The 22691-nt window shown below is 45.0% G+C and overlaps 3 protein-coding genes across 3 annotated transcripts in view; all 3 read left to right on the top strand.

The window, feature by feature from the left end:
- The window catches only part of LOC138647440 (mucin-2-like), a gene marked incomplete at its 5' end in the record, with an annotated part of 34245 nt that extends 21772 nt beyond the window's left edge, over positions 1 to 12473 (top strand). The window contains 2 exons of the mRNA XM_069736439.1: positions 4423 to 4586; positions 12313 to 12473. Of these exons, the coding sequence (XP_069592540.1) occupies positions 4423 to 4586; positions 12313 to 12473 (325 nt within the window). The remainder of the gene's footprint in view (positions 1 to 4422; positions 4587 to 12312) is intronic.
- LOC138648137 (mucin-2-like) overlaps positions 1 to 15355 on the top strand; it is a gene marked incomplete at its 5' end in the record, with an annotated part of 70818 nt that extends 55463 nt beyond the window's left edge. Inside the window, 2 exons of the mRNA XM_069737642.1 lie at positions 13000 to 13123; positions 15157 to 15355. Of these exons, the coding sequence (XP_069593743.1) occupies positions 13000 to 13123; positions 15157 to 15355 (323 nt within the window). The remainder of the gene's footprint in view (positions 1 to 12999; positions 13124 to 15156) is intronic.
- Positions 15356 to 15938: 583 nt separating this feature from the next.
- On the top strand, positions 15939 to 22257 carry LOC138648136 (mucin-2-like). The gene is made up of 4 exons (XM_069737641.1): positions 15939 to 18339; positions 19448 to 19536; positions 21155 to 21230; positions 21463 to 22257. The coding sequence occupies exons 1-3, from the start codon at positions 15939 to 15941 to the stop codon at positions 21209 to 21211; spliced, it is 2547 nt and encodes an 848-aa protein (XP_069593742.1). The 3' UTR covers positions 21212 to 21230; positions 21463 to 22257.
- Positions 22258 to 22691: the final 434 nt, after the last annotated feature.

Raw genomic sequence — 22691 nt, 5'->3', positions numbered from 1 at the left:
TACAGCCATGTACTAGCTCAGAATGATGCACGTCCACCAGCGACCACAGGGTTAAAACTGCTTTCGGCAAGAGCGCTGCTAATGCACGCGCTCCGGCCGAGGGCTTCCCTGCACTGACTGTGTCCGCGCCGGCCGTAAAGCAGAGCACACGCTGTTACTGCCGGCGCTGACACAGTCAGTGCAGGGAAGCTCTCGGCAGCAGCGCGTGCATTAGCAGCGCTCTTGCTGAAAGCAGTTTTAACCCTGTGGACGCCGGCAGGGGACGTGACAGACATCAGAATGTGAGTATGTAGTGTTTTTTTTTTTGTTTTTTACTTTTACAATGGTAACCAGGGTAAATATCGGGTTACTAAGCGCGGCCCTGCACTTAGTAACCGGATGTTTACCCTGGTTGCCCGGGTCCTGCAAGGGGACTTCGGCATCGCTGAGGACAGTTTCAACAATGCCGAAGTCGTTCCCCTGATCGTTGGTCGCTGGAGAGAGCTGTCTGTGTGACAGCTCCCCAGCGACCACACAACCACTTACCAACGATCACGGCCAGGTCGTATCGCTGGTCGAGATCGTTGGTAAGTCGTTTAGTGTGACTAAGCTTTTATATAGGCAGGTGTGCGCCTTTCCAAATCAAGTCCTATCAGTTTAATTAAACACATCTGGACTCCAATGAAGGAGTAGAACCATCTCAAGGAGGATCACAAGGAAATGGACAGCGTGTGACTTAAATATGAGTGTCTGAGCAAAGGGTCTGAATACTTATGACCATGTGATATTTCAGTTTTTCTTTTTTAATAAATATGCAAAAAATTCTACATTTCTGTTTCTTTCAGTCAAGATGTGGTCCAGAGTGTACATTAATGTGGGAAAAAAAGATTTTTTTGAATTTACCAAAATGGCTGCAATGAAACAAAGAGTAAAAATGTTAAAGGGGTCTGAAAACTTTCCATACCGACTGTATATTTCATAGGGCGTTGTTATACCGTGTACAACCAGGCAGATATATGGCAGATTATAATCTTACATCTGACCCTGTCCTCTATTGGGATTTTCATCTAATTGAATGGATTCCTATAAATCACATACATTAACCCCTCATTCAGACATCCACGAATCTCGTACATGCTCCATCCGTGATTTTCAAAGATAAAACACTTAGTTATTAAAGTCTATGGTGCTTTTCACACATCTGTGTTTTTTTGTGCACTTTGTGTCCTCACAAAAATCCCTGGAACATGTCTATTGTTGATTGAGTTACAGATCAAAATTACCCAATCAATCTTTGGTCAGTGAAAATTACGGACAGCACTTAGATGTCCTCAGTGTGAGCTGTCCATGTGCTGCCCATGATTAACACAGTTATAGATAGGAGAAGCTTTGTAATCTATGTTTTTTCATATGTGAACATAACTGATGAACCTTGATGGTAAAAACTCTGACACACTGAGCAAACACTGATAAAATCGGATACAAAACACTGATGATGCTGGGACTGTTTATACAGACGTCTGAATCAGGTCTAAGGCCATGTTCACACTATGCGTTTTTAACTGCGGAACCGCCGCGATTTTGCTGCTGCGGGTCCGCAGCTGTTTTCCATGCAGGGTACAGTACAATGTTACCCTATGGAAAACAAGAACCGCTGTGCCCACATTGCGGAAAATCCCGAAAAAAAAACGCGCTGAATTGCTGCGGGAAAAAAGAAGGACCATGTCACTTCTTTGTGCGGAACTGCAGCGGTTCTGCACCCATAGACCTCCATTGTGAGGTCAAACCCGCAGTAAAACCCGCAGACGAAAAAATATCTGCGGGTTTTCTTCGGTTTGTGGTGCAGAAACCGCTGCAGCAGGAAGTGCGTGGGCGGAGTGTGGCTGTCCCCCCGTGCTCCAATCCCACCCCCCCATGCTCCGATGCCACCCCCGTGCCCTCATCTCCCCCCCTTATACTTACCGGGCCTCCCGGTGTCCGTCCGTCCTCTCCCTGGGCGCCGGCAGATTCGTTCCAGGCATATTTTGATCACTGTGATAACCTCACAGTGATCAAAATAAAATAAAAAAGTAAATGACCCCCCCCACCCCCTTTATCACCCCCATAGGTAGTAACAATAATAAAATAAAGATTTTTTTTTTCCCCCACTACAGTTAGAACTAGGGTTAGGGTTAGGGGTAGGGTTAGGGTTAGGGGTAGGGTTAGGGTAAGGGTATTTTCAGCCATTTTAACCCTTACTTCCTAGCAAAAAAACTTCCTAGCAAACACACAGACAATCTGCAGAGAAAACTGCATAAAAAACCGCACTAAAAACCGCATCAAAAAACGCACCAAAAACGCACCAAAAACCGCACCTGCGTTTTCTGCCAAGAGCTGCGGTTTTTAGTGCAGAAAAATCCGCAGGGAAATCTGCAACGTGTGAACGTGGCCTAATAGTGATATTTTGTTTAACAAGTCTAAGAAGTGAGGTGAAATAAATTAAATAAAAGGCGCCGCGATATTACTAATGTTTTGTATTTTTACCTTATTGATAGTTATAATAATGAAATCTATGACTGATATGAGCAGATGTAGTAGACTTGCAACAAATTTCTGCCATCTCCTCTTCCTGTAGTTACATGTTCATTATCTGCTGCGTCAGTCATATCTAGGAGTATAGACTAGAGGCTGCAATACAGGATGATGAGAGTATTCCCACTGTCATTACTGGAGCTCTCACCCTTCTCTCCTTTCATCTCTCTACAGGTGCTGGTATTTTTAAGGAAAATTTTCCTTGCTATAAGGATATTTAACATAGTATTCACGTAAGTGTTTATTCTATGTATTATATACAGTATAAGTGTCAAGAATTTGTTATAATTTTGCCCAAAATTTAACAAAATGGACTCACAAAATTTGATAAGTTAATGGAAATTTAAAGATGCTTCTTTTTTGTGCTTTTTTAGAGTAAAATGTTACACAAGCTCCATTGAGTTTTAAAATGTCACACGTTAGTCTCCAACTGTGCAAAATTATTTGATAGATTTTTTAGGTTACTGTGGTACAATTGCACAAAAAAGTGAAAAGAAAAAATGATGACTAAGGCTAAAACATCTAAACAAAAACCACCTCCATAATGCTGAAAGAAAAAAAAACAGGAACACAACCAAGTAAACAAAAAAGGTGCAAATTACACAATGAATACAGTGCATATAATACAGTGGACATAAAGAAGAGTCACTCTTTAGAACAATTTTTAAATATTAGAACAAAGCTATAAAAACCACGTGCATCGGCCCATAAGACATTTTTTTATCCAAGACGGGTAAGTCAGATCACTGGTGATTAATATTAAAATGTAGTGACCCCCATAATGAATAATGTAGGGTCCTTTGTCCCCTTTTCTTCATCAATAGCACAACGTGCAGATTTTATAATGAGTTGTGGGTTAATCATGTGCTGCGGCTGCATATATCTGCAGACTATAAAAGCACCACTCCAGCGTTTGTTATTTCAGCACTGGAGTGGCGCTTTAAAGGGACTCTGTCACCTGAATTTGGAGGGAACAATCTTCAGCCATGGAGGCGGGGTTTTTGGGTTTTTGATTCACCCTTTCCTTACCCGCTGGCTGCATGCTGGCTGCAGTATTGGATTGAAGTTCATTCTCTGTCCTCCATAGTACACGCCTGCGAAAGGCAAGATTGCCTTGTGCAGGCATGACCATTGTCATTGTCATTAGTGACTGCCTTCACTAATGATCTAATAACAGCTAAATCCGAAGGTAATTGCTCCCTGCTGATTCTCCTGGATCTCTCTGCTGCATTTGACACTGTGGATCACCATCTCCTCCTCGCTATGCTCCGCTCTATATAGGCCACAGCCCTCTCCTGGATCATGCAGCTTTATATGAAAATCCCTATTCATTATAATTGCCAGACCTGAAATAACAAGCACTTGTCACCTATTGTGTCCCCCCATTTCCTTGTAGATTGTAAGCTTGCGAGCAGGGACCTCACCCCTAATGTCACTGTTTAAATTGTCTTAACTTGTATTGAATTTATTGTCTGTACATGTCCCCGCTTAATTGTAAAGTGCTGCGGAATATGTTGGCGCTATATAAATAAAAAATATTATTATAAAAAGGACAAATATGGCTGCAACTTCTTGTCCTCTGGTAAAACAGACTGCAGCTCTGCAATAGGAATAGTCACAGGAAAATGTCTAGTTCATGGAAGGTTGATGGGTGTCATGACAGCTGGTGGAGGAGGAATACAAAACTGTTTTAGTCCTAAATAAATGACATAAATGAGCAGGTGCAAATCTGCAATGTAGAATATGTAGGTTTTGGTGTAGCAGAGACTTTCTTATGGAATAATCGTCACCTACATCCCCCATTCTGCTGTCATGTACAATACACTGGATGCTCCACATTTCTAACCTGACTCTTCCGAATCCTTTCTGCAGGAGCGGTTCCTTAGTTCCCTCCATGGATGTAGAATTTGAAAATGCCACAGTAACCCCGACCCACAGAGAAATGGTGGATAAAGTTGCTGCAGAACTGGCACAGACGACCCCACCGAACACCATTGATGATTTACTGATTGATCCTCAGAGTATTCAGTCTAGAGGTAAGTCTACACTGGGATTATTCAGAACCATGTCACAGTCACAGCTGAACTCCAAAAGCAAAAACAGACCCCACACCAGACCCCCAATAAATATAGATCAGGTTCTTTTCATTATATTCGATGTTCCAGTAGGCAATTTTTGGACGATTTTGGTGAGGTGGAGGTTCTGGCTTCACTGACTTCAGCCTCTACAGAAAATTTCCTTTATATAATATATATTGGATCTGATTTATAATGAAGACTGGGTGCAGCTTTTCCAGGGTATCCAATTATTTTTTGTCTCGAACTGCAAACCCTAATATACAGTTATGTGCCCTCACTTAGAGTATGTTCACATGTAGCTTTTTTGACACTTTTTTTCTGCATGAAAGATTCAGGAAATGGTCAAAAAACTGCAGTGGAAATTACTCAATTTTGATGGCTGTCTAAGGGGTATCGTTTCTCCTTATGGAGAGTGACATACCATCTCTGGCTTGTCAAGGTAAGGAGGCTTATTCGCCATGCAATGCTCCTCTGGGAAATATAATATGCAAATTGCCTCTTCTGAGAAAAAGAGGACTTACAGGTGGCGCTATAGAGTTTAAGTCCTCTTTTTCTCAGAAAAGGCAATTTGCATATCAATTTTGATGCTAAGACATTTTGATCTTGAGGCTGGAGTCACACACAATGTATAAAAAATCAGTCCGTTTTACACGGCCGAGATACGTAGAAATGTTTATGAACAGTGATCCGTATTCAATGTGATGATGCAATTTCATCTCCAAAAAATATCCGTGTGGCCTCCGTACAGCTTACAAAATGGACATATAATGGATCTATGGGCTCAAATATTCGTGAAAACATACATACAGTTATATATATATATATATATATATATATATATATATATATATATATATATATATATATATATATATATGTGATACACATATATATATATTTATATTTAATACAGCCCTAGATAGCATAAAAGCTAGTAATTCAATTGCCGGCTTTTGCTAAGTCCTTACCGAACCCGACAGGATATGAGACATGGTTTACATACAGTAAGCTATTGCATATCCATTATATTTTTACATATCCCTCACTAATAATGTTGGTAGTGTGTGTGTGCAAAATTTGGGAGCTCTAGGTGTTAAAATAATTTGTTAAATCACGGAAAAAACTGATTCCAGAGTGGGAAAGCCAGTGACTGAGGGCAGATATTAACCCCTTCATGACCAGGGGATTTTTCGTTTTTCCGTGTTCGTTTTTCGCTCCCCTCCTTCCCAGAGCCATAACTTTTTTATTTTTCCGTCAATTTGGCCATGTGAGGGCTTATTTTTTGTGGGACGAGTTGTACTTTTGAACGACATCATTGGTTTTAACATGTCGTGTACTAGAAAACGGGAAAAAAATTCCAAGTGCGGTGAAATTGCAAAAAAAGTGCAATCCCACATTGGTTTTTTGTTTGGCTTTTTTGCTAGGTTCACTAAATGCTAAAAATGACCTGCCATTATGATTCTCCAGGTCATTACGAGTTCATAGACACCAAACATGACTAGGTTATTTTTTATCTAAGTGGTGAAAAAAAATTCCAAACTTTGCTAAAAAAAAAAAAAAAAAAATTGCGCCATTTTCCGATACTCGTAGCGTCTCCATTTTTCGTGATCTGGGGTCGGTTGAGGGCTTATTTTTTGCATGCCGAGATGACGTTTTTAATGATAGCATTTCGGTGCAGATACGTTCTTTTGATCGCCCGTTATTGCATTTTAATGCAATGTCGCGGCGACCAAAAAAACGTAATTCTGGCGTTTCGAGTTTTTTTCCCGCTACGCTGTTTAGCGATCAGGTTAATACTTTTTTTTATTTGATAGATCGGGCAATTCTGAGCGCGGCGATACCAAATATGCGTAGATTTGATATTTTTTTTATTGATTTATTTTGATTGGGGCGAAAGGGGGGTGATTTAAACTTTTATGTTTTTTTTATTTTTTTCACATTTTTTTAAACTTTTTTTTTTAACTTTTGCCATGCTTCAATAGCCTCCATGAGAGGCTAGAAGCAGGCACAAGCCGATCGGCTCTGCTACATAGCAGCGATCTGCTGATCGCTGCTATGTAGCAGAATTGCACGTGTGCTGTGAGCGCCGACCACAGGGTGGCGCTCACAGCGACGGGCAATCAGTAACCATAGAGGTCTCAAGGACCTCTATGGCTACAATGGAGACGCATCGCCGACCCCCGGACATGTGACGGGGGTCGGCGATGACGTCATTTCCGGCCGCCCGGCCGGAAGCGGTAGTTAAATGCCACTGTCTGCGTTTGACAGCGGCATTTAACTAGTTAATAGGTGCGGGCAGATCGCGATTCTGCCCGCGCCTATTACGGGCACATGTCAGCTGTTCAAAACAGCTGACATGTCCCGGCTTTGGTGCGGGCTCACCGCGGAGCCCTGCATCAAAGCAGGGGAGCCGGCATCGGACGGTATAGTACGTCCGATGCCGGTAAGGGGTTAAATAGCCTAGAGAGGAACCATGGTTATTGGCCCCCCGGCTTAAAACTTCTGCCCCCAGCCACCCCAGAAAAGGCGCATCTGTAAGATGCGCCTATTCCGGCACTTAGCCTCTCTTTTCCCACTCCCTTGAACTGTAGCGTGAGAAAATATTCTGAAAAATTCACAGAATTTGGGAATTTACCTACAGATGTAGGGAGAATTTTGACTCCATGGGCATCTTCCAGAAACAGGCAGCAGTGGATGTTGCTGAGTGAAAATTGCAAACTGCAGTTGTAGTGACCAGTACGTTGTAGTGACCTGTACACTATGCCCAGCTCATGCTTCAGAAGACACGCACTTGTAAATTAGGTGGGCTCGCATCACTACTACAGAAATGGCAAACATATGGGCGCTAAATGTTGTTTAGGCACATTGGGGCTCAGAAGGGAGTGGGGCATTTGGAGTTAGGAGCTGTCACGATAATGCCAAAAATGCCATATTATATTGTGAGTTTAGAAGGACATGGCTTTCTACACACACACAATGCAGCTGCAACCCCCTTTTCTCCCCCCTCTCCATTCCTCCACCCAAAGGCAAAGCCTAAAGCAGCAACACTGGGTAAATTGAACCTAGTGTGCGAGCAGGGTGTGGCTTTAAACTGCAGGTGACCAATCCTGCAAAGCCACCCTTTGTCCCTCCCCTCTCACTCAGGAATGCCTTTGTCTAAGACTTTGGAAAAGGTAAATATCTATCAGATCAGTGCATATCGTTAACCAGTCCTTTAGTGATGTCACAAGCTCAGAAGTATAAGTCACTGAACTCTTAGCCCAGCCTTCAGTCTTGGCCCAAGAAGCGATCTAACACCAGCTTGGCAAAGCTGTTCCATGAATCTGGAAGTATTTATCCTCCTAAGCCACAGGCCAGCCAAGATGATACCATGACATAACCTGTAAATTCTCTTTTCAACGTTAATCCTATTTTATTTTGTAATCTGTAAAGTATATACGAATTGTCTCCTTTCTAATATCTTTTTATACTTTATAAACACTGCCTAATTTTTCGTGGAGTAAAATATTTAATTGCTAGCTTCTTTCTTCTGCTCTATAACGAACTGTGTCCTCTGACGTGAATTGCGCTACTGATTTGGGTTGGCTTCGGACCTGTGAATCGGAGCTGGTGGCAGCATACTTTGTTCTGTTCGCTTGGGAATATTTGCAGCAACGGCGGCTTTGACAATCATTGTTCCGGCCTGTGTGGGAGTAGTTATATTGCCCTTGCTGCAGAGTGCCCCTTAGCCAGTACATAGCAGGCAGCCTTTCTGGCGACTAATTACCCTAGGTGCAGTACCTAGTCTGACCTGAGGGTATGGGGGGTGCCAGAGAGCTGCAAGTTCCAAACAGGAACTGGGAAGTGGGATATAGATAAATCCCCTTCAGAAGGAACCAGGGGCAACCAAACAACCCAGGGTCATGACAAATTGGTGTGCGTAGTGGGGACGATAAAGATATCCTCCCTGGGATCCCTGACATATTTTTGGGATCCGTGACATATTGTTGGCAGCATGGTGTGAACCGTGACAGGAGCTGAGTTTCTTTTGGTGGGTGAGGAGCCATTTCTCTTTTCCAGAGCCTTTTTTGCTATCAGTAACGTGGAAGCCCTATATTTCCGATAACAGACCTCAGTGGGGATTTGTTTTTTTTTAGATTGAGTGGAAGCCTTTATTGGAAACATTTCACAAAATGTTTGGGATCACATTTATCCAGCGAATGGATCCCAGGTCAAACGGCGTCCACAGTGCCCCATCTGCCTCATTATAGGGATTTTTTTTCACCTGGGGTTCTGTCTGAATCACGTATTTCAGAGATTTTCACGAAAACCCCTGTGTAAGTATTCAGTGCAGAGTGCAGGATAAATGTCAGCAAAGCCTTACTGCGATCTTTGGGAGGCAGAATGAAAAAATCAACAGCATGTGAAGAATTTTTATTTATTATTTACACCATTCTTCGTGCGGTATAAGTGATTAGGTGACTTTATTTTTCGGGTCTGTGCCATTACAGCAACATCAGATTTATATTGGGTTTTTATATGTTTGGCTGGCTGCTGTCACACACTTTTTATTGCGAAAACTTGTTTTTACCTCACCATATTTTGAGAGCTATAATTTTTTCATATTTCAGCCGCCAGAGTCATGTGAGGGCTTATTTTTTGCAGGACGAGCTGATATTTTTATTAGTATCATTGTTGGGCACATGAAATTTTTTGATCGCTTTCTATTCTGATTTTTGGGAGACAGAATGAAGAAAAACTAGCAGTTTAGGAATTGCTTTTTTTTTTAATACCGTTCCGAATGTGGTAAAATTAGTAGGACCGCTTTATTCTTCGAGTCATTACGATTAAAACGATACCTCATTTATATCTTTTTTGATGTTTTGCCACTTTTACACAATAAAAACAATTTTATAGAAAAAATAATTATTTTTGCATCGCTTTATTCTGAGAGCTCTAACTTTTTTTATTTTTCTGCTGATGGAGCTGTATCATGGCTTGTTTTTTTGTGGGACAAGATTACATTTTCAGCAGTATATTTTTTATTTACATCCATCTTTTTGATCGCGTTTTATTGCACTTTTTGTTTGGCAGTTTGATGATAAAGCATTTTTTTTGTTTGTTTTTTATTTATTTTTTACGGTGTTCACTGAAGGGGTTAACTAGTGGGACAGTTTTATAGAGGGGGTCATTACTGATGTAGATATACCAAATATGTGTACTTTTATTGTTGAGTTTTTTTATTTACATAAATATATGCATTTATTGGAAAAATATATATTTTTTATTTAGGAATTTAAAAAATATGTTTTTACACTTAGTAATTTTTTTTTTTAAACTTTTTTACATTGTCCCATGATGGGACAGCACGGTGGCTCAGTGGATAGCACCTTGGACAACATCTGCAAAGAGTTTGTATGTTCTACCCATGTTTGCGTGGGTTTCCTCCGGGCACTCCGGTTTCCTCCCACATTCCAAAGACATACTAATAGGGAATTTAGATTGTGAGCCCCATCGGGGACAGTGATGATAATGTGTGCAAACTGTAAAGCGCTGCGGAATATGTTAGCGCTATATAAAAATAAAGATTATTTATTTATGGGCTGTATTACATTCTATGGGGGCTGTGCTGTATTACATTCTATGGGGGCTGGCTGAATTACATTCTATGGGGCTGTGCTGCATTACATTCTATGGGGCTGTGCTGCATTACATTCTATGGGGGCTGGCAGCATTACATTCTATGGGGGCTGGCTGCATTACATTCTATGGGGCTGTGCTGCATTACATTCTATGGGGCTGTGCTGCATTACATTCTATGGGGCTCTGCTGCATTACATTCTATGGGGCTGTGCTGCATTAAATTCTGTGGGGGCTGGCTGCATTACATTCTATGGGGCTGTGCTGCATTACATTCTATGGGGGCTGGCAGCATTACATTCTATGGGGCTGGCTGCATTACATTCTATGGGGCTGTGCTGCATTACATTCTGTGGGGGCTGGCTGCATTACATTCTATGGGGCTGTGCTGCATTACATTCTATGGGGGCTGGCAGCATTACATTCTATGGGGCTGGCTGCATTACATTCTATAGGGCTGTGCTGTATTACATTCTATGGGGGCTGTGCTGCATTACATTCTATGGGGGCTGGCTGTATTACATTCTATGGGGGCTGGCTGTATTACATTCTATGGGGCTGGCTGTATTACATTCTATGGGGGCTGGCTGCATTACATTCTATGGGGCTGTGCTGTATTACATTCTATGGGAGCTGTGCTGCATTACATTCTATGGGGGCTGTGCTGCATTACATTCTATGGGAGCTGTGCTGTATTACATTCTATGTGGGCTGTGCTGTATTACATTCTATGGGGGCTGGCTGCATTACATTCTATGGGAGCTGTGCTGTATTACATTCTATGGGGGCTGGCTGTATTACATTCTATGGGGGCTGGCTGTATTACATTCTATGGGGGCTGTGCTGTATTACATTCTATGGGGGCTGTGCTGTATTACATTCTATGGGGGCTGTGCTGTATTACATTCTATGGGGGCTGTGCTGTATTACATTCTATGGGAGCTGTGCTGCATTACATTCTATGGGGGCTGTGCTGCATTACATTCTATGGGAGCTGTGCTGTATTATATTCTATGGGGGCTGTGCTGTATTACATTCTATGGGGGCTGGCTGCATTACATTCTATGGGAGCTGTGCTGCATTACATTCTATGGGGGCTGTGCTGCATTACATTCTATGGGGGCTGTGCTGCATTACATTCTATGGGGGGCTGTGCTGTATTACATTCTATGGGGGCTGTGCTGTATTAAATTCTATGGGGGCTGGGCTGTATTACATTCTATGGGGACTGAGCTGTAATGCTGGATACAGCTGTAATTATGTCATATAGTCGTGTTACACTCCCCTCACTTCTTGTAACATACAAGTGTACAAAGATATTATACAGTCACCATGCGACAAGTTGGACTGTGTGACTTCAAATGTCAGGGCTGAATTTTAGTCCCAGTCCGGCCCTGGTCGTCACAAACTAATTTTTGTTTACAAAGTATAACAAAAAATTACCTTTAAAATATAGAACTAACTAAACAAAATTCAGTACATTATATGATAAAATGAGTGGTGTCATTCACATCTCACCCAGCAAATAACAAGCCCTCATCCGGTTGTGTCAATAGAAAAACAAAAATATCATGGGTCTTGGAAGAAGGGGAGGAAAAATTAAAATAGCAAAAAGGTAGAGCCAGCAATCAGTCAGGGCTCAGTACGCGGTTACAGCGGCTGCTCTATTCTCAGCGTGGTGACTGAACCAGCGGCGCCCTCGCCCCTATGGCTGACCACCGAATGATGGTTTGGAGAATTTTCTATCAGCTGCATGCAGGCGCCGGTCAGTACCATAACGCTGTTAATCGGCAGATAAACAGCATATCTGCTGGTTAACAACGTTATTTCTGGTGACAGGTTCCCTTTAAATTCGAGGACCCATGCACCTGAATCCCCCTAATAACGGGACTCCCTATGGGATATCAGACTACAATAACATAAACGGAGTTCAGTTTCTAAAAGTCCCATCATTTCAGTTGGGCACAAAAACTAAATCTCTACCTATTAAAAGCTAAAGGAATTAATTCCTGTTTGTGTCAATGCAGTCTGGTTATGTTGATTGTCAGTCTAAATCCCAATTTAGGGGGATTCAAGTGGAACCAACCCCCAAATGCAGTGCAGAAAACTCAGTGTGAACAGGGCCTGAGGCTGCTGCACATCACTGATCTTATGACAGCAATTCCTGGTCTAATCTCTAAGAAAAAACGAGCTGAGTCGAAATCAATTCAATGTTCACATGAATAAAGAAAATTACAATGTGATTATTAATGTGGTTGGTGATGTGGATCACTCCAAGATCTATAAGGCTGGGTTCACATTACGTTTGGGCCACACATTGAAGCCCTGAAATCTGAGGTTTGGGCAGAATCCACGACAAAGCCATTCACAATAATATGACAGACGGAATTTCTCTGGCATCTGACATCAGTGTCCAGCAAAGACAGAGAACAACGTGACTCCATCTTATTAGTCAATGGCTTCATCATGATTCTGCCCAAATCCTGAATTTCAAGCTTTAGGTCAGAAGCCACAACAAAGCCAGGAACGTGTTGTCCAAACAATGTGAGAATAACCTAAGACAATACAAAGTCTTCTCATAGCTCCAGCAATCCGATAAATAGTGTCCATGTAACTGGTGAGTAACTATAGGAATCATCTGTATAATCATCTCTATAATCCAGGATGAGATTCATGGAGATTTTATAGTGAGATCCACAAATAACAAAAAGAGGAAAACAGTTTGTAAATGTCAATATTTCTATTTTTGCAGAAGCAACAATACCCACGATGGAACCAAGCACAGAACAAACTACCACAGGACCAGCAACCTCTACCACTCAGCCTCCCACTACCACACAGCCTCCCACTACCACTCAGCCTCCCACTACCACACAGCCTCCCACTACCACACAACCTCCCACTACCACAGAGCCTCCCACTACCACTGAGCCTCCCACTACCACAGAGCCTCCCACTACCACTGAGCCTCCCACTACCACTGAGCCTCCCACTACCACTGAGCCTCCCACTACCACTGAGCCTCCCACTACCACTGAGCCTCCCACTACCACTCAGCCTCCCACTACCACAGAGCCTCCCACTACCACACAGCCTCCCACTACCACAGAGCCTCCCACTACCACTGAGCCTCCCACTACCACTGAGCCTCCCACTACCACTCAGCCTCCCACTACTACTCAGCCTCCCACTACCACTCAGCCTCCCACTACCACTGAGCCTCCGACTACCACACAGCCTCCCACTACCACACAGCCTCCCACTACCACTCAGCCTCCCACTACCACTCAGCCTCCCACTACCACTCAGCCTCCCACTACCACTCAGCCTCCCACTACCACTCAGCCTCCCACTACCACTCAGCCTCCCACTACCACTCAGCCTCCAACTACCACACAGCCTTCCAATACCACTGAGCCTCCCACTACCACACAACCTCCAACTACCACTCAGCCTCCCACTACCACTCAGCCTCCCACTACCACTGAGCCTCCAACTAACACACAGCCTCCCATTACCACAGAGCCCCCCACTACCACACAACCTCCAACTACCACACAGCCTCCCACTACCACAAAACCTCCAACTACCACACAACCTCCAATTACCACACAGCCTCCCACTACCACACAGCCTCCAACTACCACACAACCTCCAACTACCACACAGCCTCCAACTACCACACAGCCTCCTACTACCACACAGCCTCCAACTACCACACAGCCTCCCAACACTACACAGCCTCCAACTACCACCCAGCCTCCCACTACCACCCAGCCTCCCACTACCACACAGCCTCCCACTACCACACAGCCTCCCACTACCACACAGCCTCCCACTACCACACAGCCTCCCACTACCACACAGCCTCCCACTACCACACAGCCTCCCACTACCACACAACCTCCCACTACCACACGGCCTCCAACTACCACACGGCCTCCCACTACCACACGGCCTCCCACTACCACACGGCCTCCCACTACCACACGGCCTCCCACTACCACACTGCCTCCCATGAGCACTGAGCCTCCGACTACCACACAGGCTCCCACCAGCACTGAGCCTCCAAATACCACACAACCTCCCACCAGCACTGAGCCTCCAAATACCACACAACCTGCCACCAGCACTGAGCCTCCAACTACCACACAGCCTCCCACGAGCACTGAGCCTCCAACTACCACACAACAACCCACCAGCACTAAACCTCCGACTACCACACAGGCTCCCACCAGCACTGAGCCTACAACTACCACACAGCCTCCAACCAGCACTGAGCCTCCAACCACCACACAACCTCCCACGAGCACTGAACCTCCAACTACTACACTGCCTCCCACGAGCACTGTGCCCCCGACTACCACACTGTCTCCAACGAGCACTGAGCCTCTGACTATCACACAGGCTCCCACAAGCACTGAGCCTCCAACTACTACACAGCCTCCCAAGAGCACTGAGCCTCCAACTACGACACAGCTTCCCACCAGCACTGAGCCTCAAACTACCACTCAATCTCCCACCAGCACTGAGCCTCCAACTACCACACAGCCCCCAACTACCACACAGGCTCCCACGAGCACTGAGCCTCCAACTACCACACAACCTCCCACTACCACCCAACCTCCCACTACCACCCAGCCTCCCACTACCACACAACCTCCAACTACCACACAACCTCCAACTACCACACAGCCTCCAACTACCACACAGCATCCCACTACCACCCAACCTCCAACTACCACACGGCCTCCGACCACCACACAGCATCCCACTACCACCCAACCTCCAACTACCACATGGCCTCCGACCACCACACAGCCTTTCACTACCACACAGCCTCCCACTACTACACAGCCTCCAACTACCACAGCGCCTCCCACTACCACAGCACCTCCCACTACCACAGCGCCTCCCACTACCACACAGCATCCCACTACCACCCAACCTCCCACTACCACACAGCCTCCCACTACCACACAGCCTCCATCTACCACACGGCCTCCGACCACCACACAGCCTTTCACTACCACACAGCCTCCCACTACTACACAGCCTCCAACTACCACACAGCCTCCGACTACCACACAGGCTCCCACAAGCACTGAGCCTCCAACTACTACACAGCCTCCCAAGAGCACTGAGCCTCCAACTACGACACAGCTTCCCACCAGCACTGAGCCTCAAACTACCACTCAATCTCCCACCAGCACTGAGCCTCCAACTACCACACAGCCCCCGACTACCACACAGGCTCCCACGAGCACTGAGCCTCCAACTACCACCCAACCTCCCACTACCACCCAGCCTCCCACTACCACCCAGCCTCCCACTACCACACAACCTCCAACTACCACACAACCTCCAACTACCACACAGCCTCCAACTACCACACAGCATCCCACTACCACACAGAATCCCACTACCACCCAACCTCCAACTACCACACTGCCTCCCACTACCACACAGCCTCCCACTACCACACAGCCTCCCACTACCACACAGCCTCCATCTACCACACGGCCTCCGACCACCACACAGCCTTTCACTACCACACAGCCTCCCACTTCTACACAGCCTCCAACTACCACAGCGCCTCCCACTACCACAGCACCTCCCACTACCACAGCGCCTCCCACTACCACACGGCCTCCCACTACCACACGGCCTCCCACTACCACACTGCCTCCCATGAGCACTGAGCCTCCGACTACCACACAGGCTCCCACCAGCACTGAGCCGCCAACTACCACACAACCTCCCACCAGCACTGAGCCTCCAAATACCACACAACCTGCCACCAGCACTGAGCCTCCAACTACCACACAGCCTCCCACGAGCACTGAGCCTCCAACTACCACACAACAACCCACCAGCACTGAGCCTCAAACTACCACACAGCCTCCCACGAGCACTGAGCCTCAAACTACCACTCAATCTCCCACCAGCACTGAGCCTCCAACTACCACAAAGCCTCCCATGAGCACTGAGCCTCCAACTACCACACAGCCTCCCACCAGCACTGAGCCTCCAACTACCACTCAACCTCCCTCCAGCAGTGAGCCTCCAACTACCACACAGCCTCCCACCAGCACTGAGCCTCCAACTACCACTCAACCTCCCTCCAGCAGTGAGCCTCCAACTACCACACAGCCTCCCACCAGCACTGAGCCTCCAACTACCACTCAACCCCCCACCAGCACTGAACCTCCAACAACTGCCACACAACCTCCCATCAGCACTGAGCCTCCAACTACCACACAGCCTCCAACTTCCACACAGCCTCCCACTAGCACTGAGCCTCCAACTACCACACTGCCTTCCACGAGCACTGAACCTCCAACTACAACACAGCCTCCCACTAGCACTGAGCCCCCAAATACCACACAGCCTCCCACTACCACTGAACCTCCAACTACAACAGAGTCTCCCAATACGACACAGCTTCTGTCTACCACAGAGCCTCCGACTACCTCAGAGCCTCCTACGAGCACTGAACCTCCGACTACCACACAGACTCCCACCAGCACTGAGCCTCCAACTACCACACTGCCTCCCACGAGCACTAAGCCTCCGACTACCACACAGGCTCGAACCAACACTGCGCCTCCAAATACCACACAGCCTCCCACCAACACTGAACCTCCAACTACCACCCAACAACCCACCAGCACTGAGCCTCCGACTACCACACAGGCTCCCACCAGCACTGAGCCTCCGACTACCACACAGGCTTCCACCAGCTCTGAGCCTCCAACTACCACACAGCATCCAACCAGCACTGAGCCTCCAAATACCACACAGCCTCCCACCAACACTGAGCCTCCTACCACCACACAACCTCCCACCAGCACTGAGCCTCCAACCACCACAGAGCCTCCCACCAGCATTGAGCCTTCCATTACTACAGAGCCTCCCACTACCACAGAACCTCCCACCAGCACTGAGCCTCCAACTGCCACACAGCCCCTCACTACCACTGAACCTCCCACTACAACAGAGCCTCCAACTACCACAAACCCTCCCACTACCACAGAGCCTCCCACTACCGCAGAACCTCCCACCAGCACTGAGCCTCCAACTGCCACACAACCTCCCACTACCACTGAACCTCCCACTACAATAGAGCCTCCAACTACCACAAATCCTCCCACTACCACTGAACCTCCAACTACAACAGAGTCTCCCAGTACGACACAGCTTCCCTCTACCACAGAGCCTCCGACTACCACAGAGCCTCCCACCAGCCCTGAACCTCCAACTACCACACAGCCTCCCACCAGCATTGAGCCTTCAAGTTCCACACAGCCTCCCATGAGCACTGAGCCTCCTACTACCACAGAGGCTTCTACCAGCACTGAGCCTCCAACTACCACACAGCCTCCAACTACAACCCAGCCTCCTACCAGCACTGAGCCTCCAACTACCACACAGCCTCCAACTACAACACAGACTCCCACCAGCACTGAGCCTCCAACTGCCACACAGCCTCCCACTACCACTGAACCTCCGACTACAATAGAGCCTCCAACTACCACAAATCCACCCACTACCACTGAACCTCCAACTACAACAGAGTCTCACAGTACGACACAGCTTCCCTCTACCACAGAGCCTCCAACTACCACAGAGCCTCCAACCACCACACAGGCTCTGACCAGCATTGAGCCTCCATCTACCACACAGCCTCCAACCGGCACTGAGCCTCCAACTACAACACAGCCTCCCACCAGCATTGAGCCTTCAAGTTCCACACAGCCTCCCATGAGCACTGAGCCTCCGACTACCACACAGGCTTTTACCAGCACTGAGCCTCCAACTACCACACAGCCTCCAACTACAACACAGCCTCCCACCAGCACTGAGCCTCCAACTACCAAACAACCTCTCACCAGCACTGAGCCACCAACTACCACACAGCATCCCACCAGCACAGGGCCATCAACTACCACACGGCGTGCAACAACTTTCCTAGGACCCACATCAACAACCCAGGCTCCTGCAAAAACAACAACCCTAAGAACAGCAACACCAACTTTGGGAACTGCAACAATGCAAAGTTTAGCTCCAACTGAATCAAATCAGCCACAAGGTAAAGAGATCACTAAGGGTAAGGTGGTTCCACGTTCCGGATAGCCGGCGCTTTGGACGGAGCGGAAAACTCTCTCCGCCCAAAGCGCCGCCCCTTCTATACGCGCGATGATTCCGGATGTGTTCATTGCACACATCTGGAATCTCTGCACCTCATACATAGGGCCCTGTGATTTACCTTGCGGTGACGCAGCGTCGCCGCAAGGTAAACGGACATCCGGCGTTCTAAAAAGACGCGCCGCATGTCCGGAAGCGCAGGGCCGCCGGATTCGTGTTTGCACGCATAGTGGAGACGGGACTTCATAAAATCCCCTCCACTATTCTGTAACATCTGGACGCTGCAGGTTGAACGCTGCGGTTGTACACAGCGTTCAATCCGCAGCTAATCCGGATGTAATCCTGAAAGTGAACACAGTTACATAGCACTGATATTTTTTTATTGATCTTGAGTATTTTGGCTTAACAAAAAAACATGTTGAATACCCATTTGCTAACAGCTAAGTTTTTTGTTCGTCAACCAAAAAAAGAGATTCTATCTTAGGTAAAAGATACAATTCATTTTATTAACATGAATAATTAAAATCAATACAAACAGCAATTAATTAAAAGGTGGGGGAAAAGACCTCCAAGGGAAGGGGGGGGGGGGGGGTGCAGAGAGGATATTTATGAACCCCACAGTAATCCCAAATGAATGGAGCCTAATTTAGACAAGTAAAGAGAGTAGTATCAAAACTAAATAAGTTTTAGTATTGCCAAGATATAAAGTGCTATTGTAAACATTTAATTATTATATATAGAAACATGACTTAGCAGTCCTGTGTATTAAACATGGAAATGACAAGGTGCTTAACCATAGGCCAAAAGAAGCACGAATGCTAAATATTTGTAAAGCTGCCAATGCTTCAATTACGTATAGCATAAGTACCAGTAGTAGGCAAACGATTAAAGATAACTCGTATAGGTAGGTACATCACCTGAGTAAATAGGGCAATGGAGTGCACAAATAGATTTAGTACAGTCGCACCTCCCCAACCTCTACGCTGTTTTGGATTAAAGCTTCAAGGGGTGTATATTATGTATATAATTTTGTTTGTTTTGTTTTTCTACAGGAATTACTGCCTCTATCCCTGCCTTTGGAATTGCCCTCATTGTTCTGGTCATTGTTGTTATCGTTATTGTACCTGTATGCTTTATTGTGGTATGTAGACAAATATTACTGGAGCTCCTATCAATATAATGAGGATTACCCCTGCTTAGTTCGGGAACATTTTATACCTTACTCATTATAATAAACCCTTCTGCATATTTCCTAAATGGGAGAGCCTCTCAGAACCCTCTCCCTTTTAGGAAAGCTCAGATCTGCTGAATTTAAAAAAAATGTTATTATAGCAAGATTGTTTTTTAAAATGTATTTCATGTCTAGGGAAAGTATTTGACATGCCTGATAAAACTGATACAATGTATCCAGTCTAAATAATCCTCTAAGCTACTGTAAGTGAAGCAGCAGTATAAATCCTTTCCCTGTCCTAGACCAGACTGATAGCTTTTACCTAGACTGATACATTGTAGAAGCTTGACACTCAAGTGTATATTGTAACCCTTCCCTATAAAATTAATGAAAAATAATTTGAAGAAAAAGTCAGGAAAAATATATCACATAGCACCACGCGATTTTTTCACAACACATAGCACGAATACTATATGGAACTTGCGCTTTTCTCTGCAACCTGAGTTTGATAAAGGCCCATGTTGTAGGTTCGAAACATTACTACTATTTTTGGGATTGCCTTATAAAATAAAATCCATATTTTCCTTGTTTTTGGAGTGCAGAGTATTTATATAATAATTATTGATACAGAGATGACCCCTTTCTTGGGCACCACATCTTGAGTGCCATACATTCATCCACATTGTAGAAGCCCATCAGCTGTGTGAGCAGGACTAGATCAGGAAAGAAGCTTCTGATTGTCGACCAGGAGCAATGGTCCTAAAGACATCGAAGTTATGATTAGTACTGCCCTCTTCATTTAATATTGGGATTACTTTTCATAACTCATTTTGTGGAAGTTGTGACAGCTCAGGTTCTGCTTTAATTTAAACATGTTTTTTCTTTTTGGGCCAGCAAGGGTTATTGTCCGTTTCCTTGCTGGCAGCTGCTGTGTTTGTTGGTCAGTTGATATGGGTGGTGACCACTCCCACCATCCTTTAAATACTCACCTGATGCATCATCTGACTGTTGGTGATAGAGTTTTTCTATGGAGACCTGCCAAGGAGTTGGGAGCTCTCTGGTGCCAGCGGGTATCAGCTTATTGAGGTCCTGGTTCCATATCCTTTGTTGTGTGGAGTTTACATCAGAAGCTTGAAAGCTAATTTTTCTTGTTCCCTGTCTTTATTTGTCTCAAGCTTGTCGCTACCCCCTGTGTTTACACCATCTGCAGTGGTGAGGCTAGCGTCCTTGCCACTCAGAGCATTAGCCAGGGTATAGTGAGGTGACCGCTAGGGACTAGGCATGTGATGGCGGCAGGGGAATGGTCAACATAGGGCGTTAAGGAAGCTTAACGATAGGCACAGGCTGTGTTAGGAGATGCCCCATCCCTCGTTCCCTATTGTTAGGGACTTCCTCTCCCTTTCTCCATCCCCATTATTGGTGTTTGTTGTGCTGTCCGCTGGACTGACCGTTGTGGGTCATGACAGTACCTGATTAATGTGAAATACAGAGTGCTTAAGGTCCAAAATAGTTGCACATATCATTCTTGGCTGTTTTGCAGGTTTTCTTTTCCATACCAGTGTGATACATCTCATTTTTTTATTTTTAGGCTGCCAGATTCACTACTGTGTCCTTTACCGTGCCTAATGTTCGGATCCCCACCTAAAGTTTTGACCCTTGCAAAGGTAAGATAATTTCTGTTGGCTTCTTCCTACATGTTCTAAGTGACTGTGTCATGATCCAGTTGGATTATTGCCACTTTGCACTAACCTCATCCACATTGACAAATATTATGTGGTTATATCTCAAAAATACAGAACAGATGTGATTTATACTTATGCACAAATCTACAGACAATGGCGAGTATATCAGTCCTGTATCCATCTTATTCAGTGATGTAAGTTTTTTTTCGTGCAGAGATGTGGATGCCCGATTCACTGATCAACCAAAAAACCAGAAAAAAAAGGACAAACTGCAATGAGAGATGTCCAATATTTCTCAAAGAACATTGCAACAGTAGTGAAAGAATGACTTCTGATACAGAGATCCTGATAAATCTAAAACCCTGAAAACTAGCAATACAACAGAAAAGAGAAACCATCTCCATACAGTCTGCGACTATCGGGCCATTCTAAGAGTTACTGTTTGCACAACTGGAAAGATGCCGAATGAAGACCATTATTATATGTCCTCTGCTCTATAACCTCCCTGCGTCACGATTCTGCCATTTTCTAGATTCACTTCCAGTATTGGTGACCACATTTTGCAAACATATAATATGCACATAGCTGTGGTCACTGGTAGATGTCTGGGATGAAAGGAGGGTCAGAAATTGTATGCAGGTCTATGGATTTGCACCAATGTCTACAATGATTTTGGCCTTATCAAAGGATGGTCAGACATCACACACATGGCATCATATGACAAATAGGACAATGGTTCATTTCTACATACAATATCATGCCAGTCTTAAGCACATGATGAATAACACCACGCATACCCATAAGTGCTTCATTTATTTATCTAATATATCTATTTATTGAATGATTTCTCTTTTTTAAAGGTTTTGTTGAGAGCAGCGTGATATTTGTATATATAAATGTAATAATTTTCATCTTTTTGATATATAATCTGTGGCCCTTTAAATAAAAAAAATATGATAAAGCCAGAAGCATAATAAATTTTTATAATCTGGCATCAAATGTTGGATTACCTTCTGAACTACCGGATGTATATACACATACACACGTGCAGAAATCATAACATTTAACTAACATGTGATTTATTAGAAATTGGATTTGTTCCACATCGTCAGAGCATCAGATCAGCTCACAATAATTCCCCTATTAATGGTGACATTGATGCTCAAAGATGACTTTTCATCAAATATGTTATGTTGACCTAGACATACAATGCAATAGTAGCTGCAAAAAAGAATACAACTTTTTAAAACAAAAAAAACAAAAAAAAAAAAAACTTGCCAAAATAAAAAATGTGAATTTCTTCTAAAAAAAAATGCATCTAGGCCTTTTTGAAAACATCGACTGTTCCCACTGTGACTTGCTCCTGAATTTGGCTGTTTAACAGACTAAGACCACGCTCACACATTCAGTAGTTGGTCAGTATTTTATTTTGGTATTTTTAAG

Source organism: Ranitomeya imitator, chromosome 8 (assembly GCF_032444005.1).
Source record: "Ranitomeya imitator isolate aRanImi1 chromosome 8, aRanImi1.pri, whole genome shotgun sequence".
In the NCBI taxonomy this organism is placed as follows: domain Eukaryota; kingdom Metazoa; phylum Chordata; class Amphibia; order Anura; family Dendrobatidae; genus Ranitomeya; species Ranitomeya imitator.
The sequence above is the reverse complement of the archived record's forward strand: the minus strand, read 5'-3'. Positions and strand labels throughout refer to the sequence as shown.

What these genes read in the sequence shown, in the direction of transcription:
- LOC138648136 (XM_069737641.1), top strand. Translation starts at nt 15,939, where the DNA reads ATGAGCACTGAGCCTCCGACTACCACACAGGCTCCCACCAGCACTGAG. An exon ending in TGAATCAAATCAGCCACAAG is followed by an intron (nt 18,340 to 19,447) that starts GTAAAGAGATCA and finishes GTTTTTCTACAG; the next exon opens with GAATTACTGCCTCTATCCCT. An exon ending in TACCTGTATGCTTTATTGTG is followed by an intron (nt 19,537 to 21,154) that starts GTATGTAGACAA and finishes TTTTATTTTTAG; the next exon opens with GCTGCCAGATTCACTACTGT.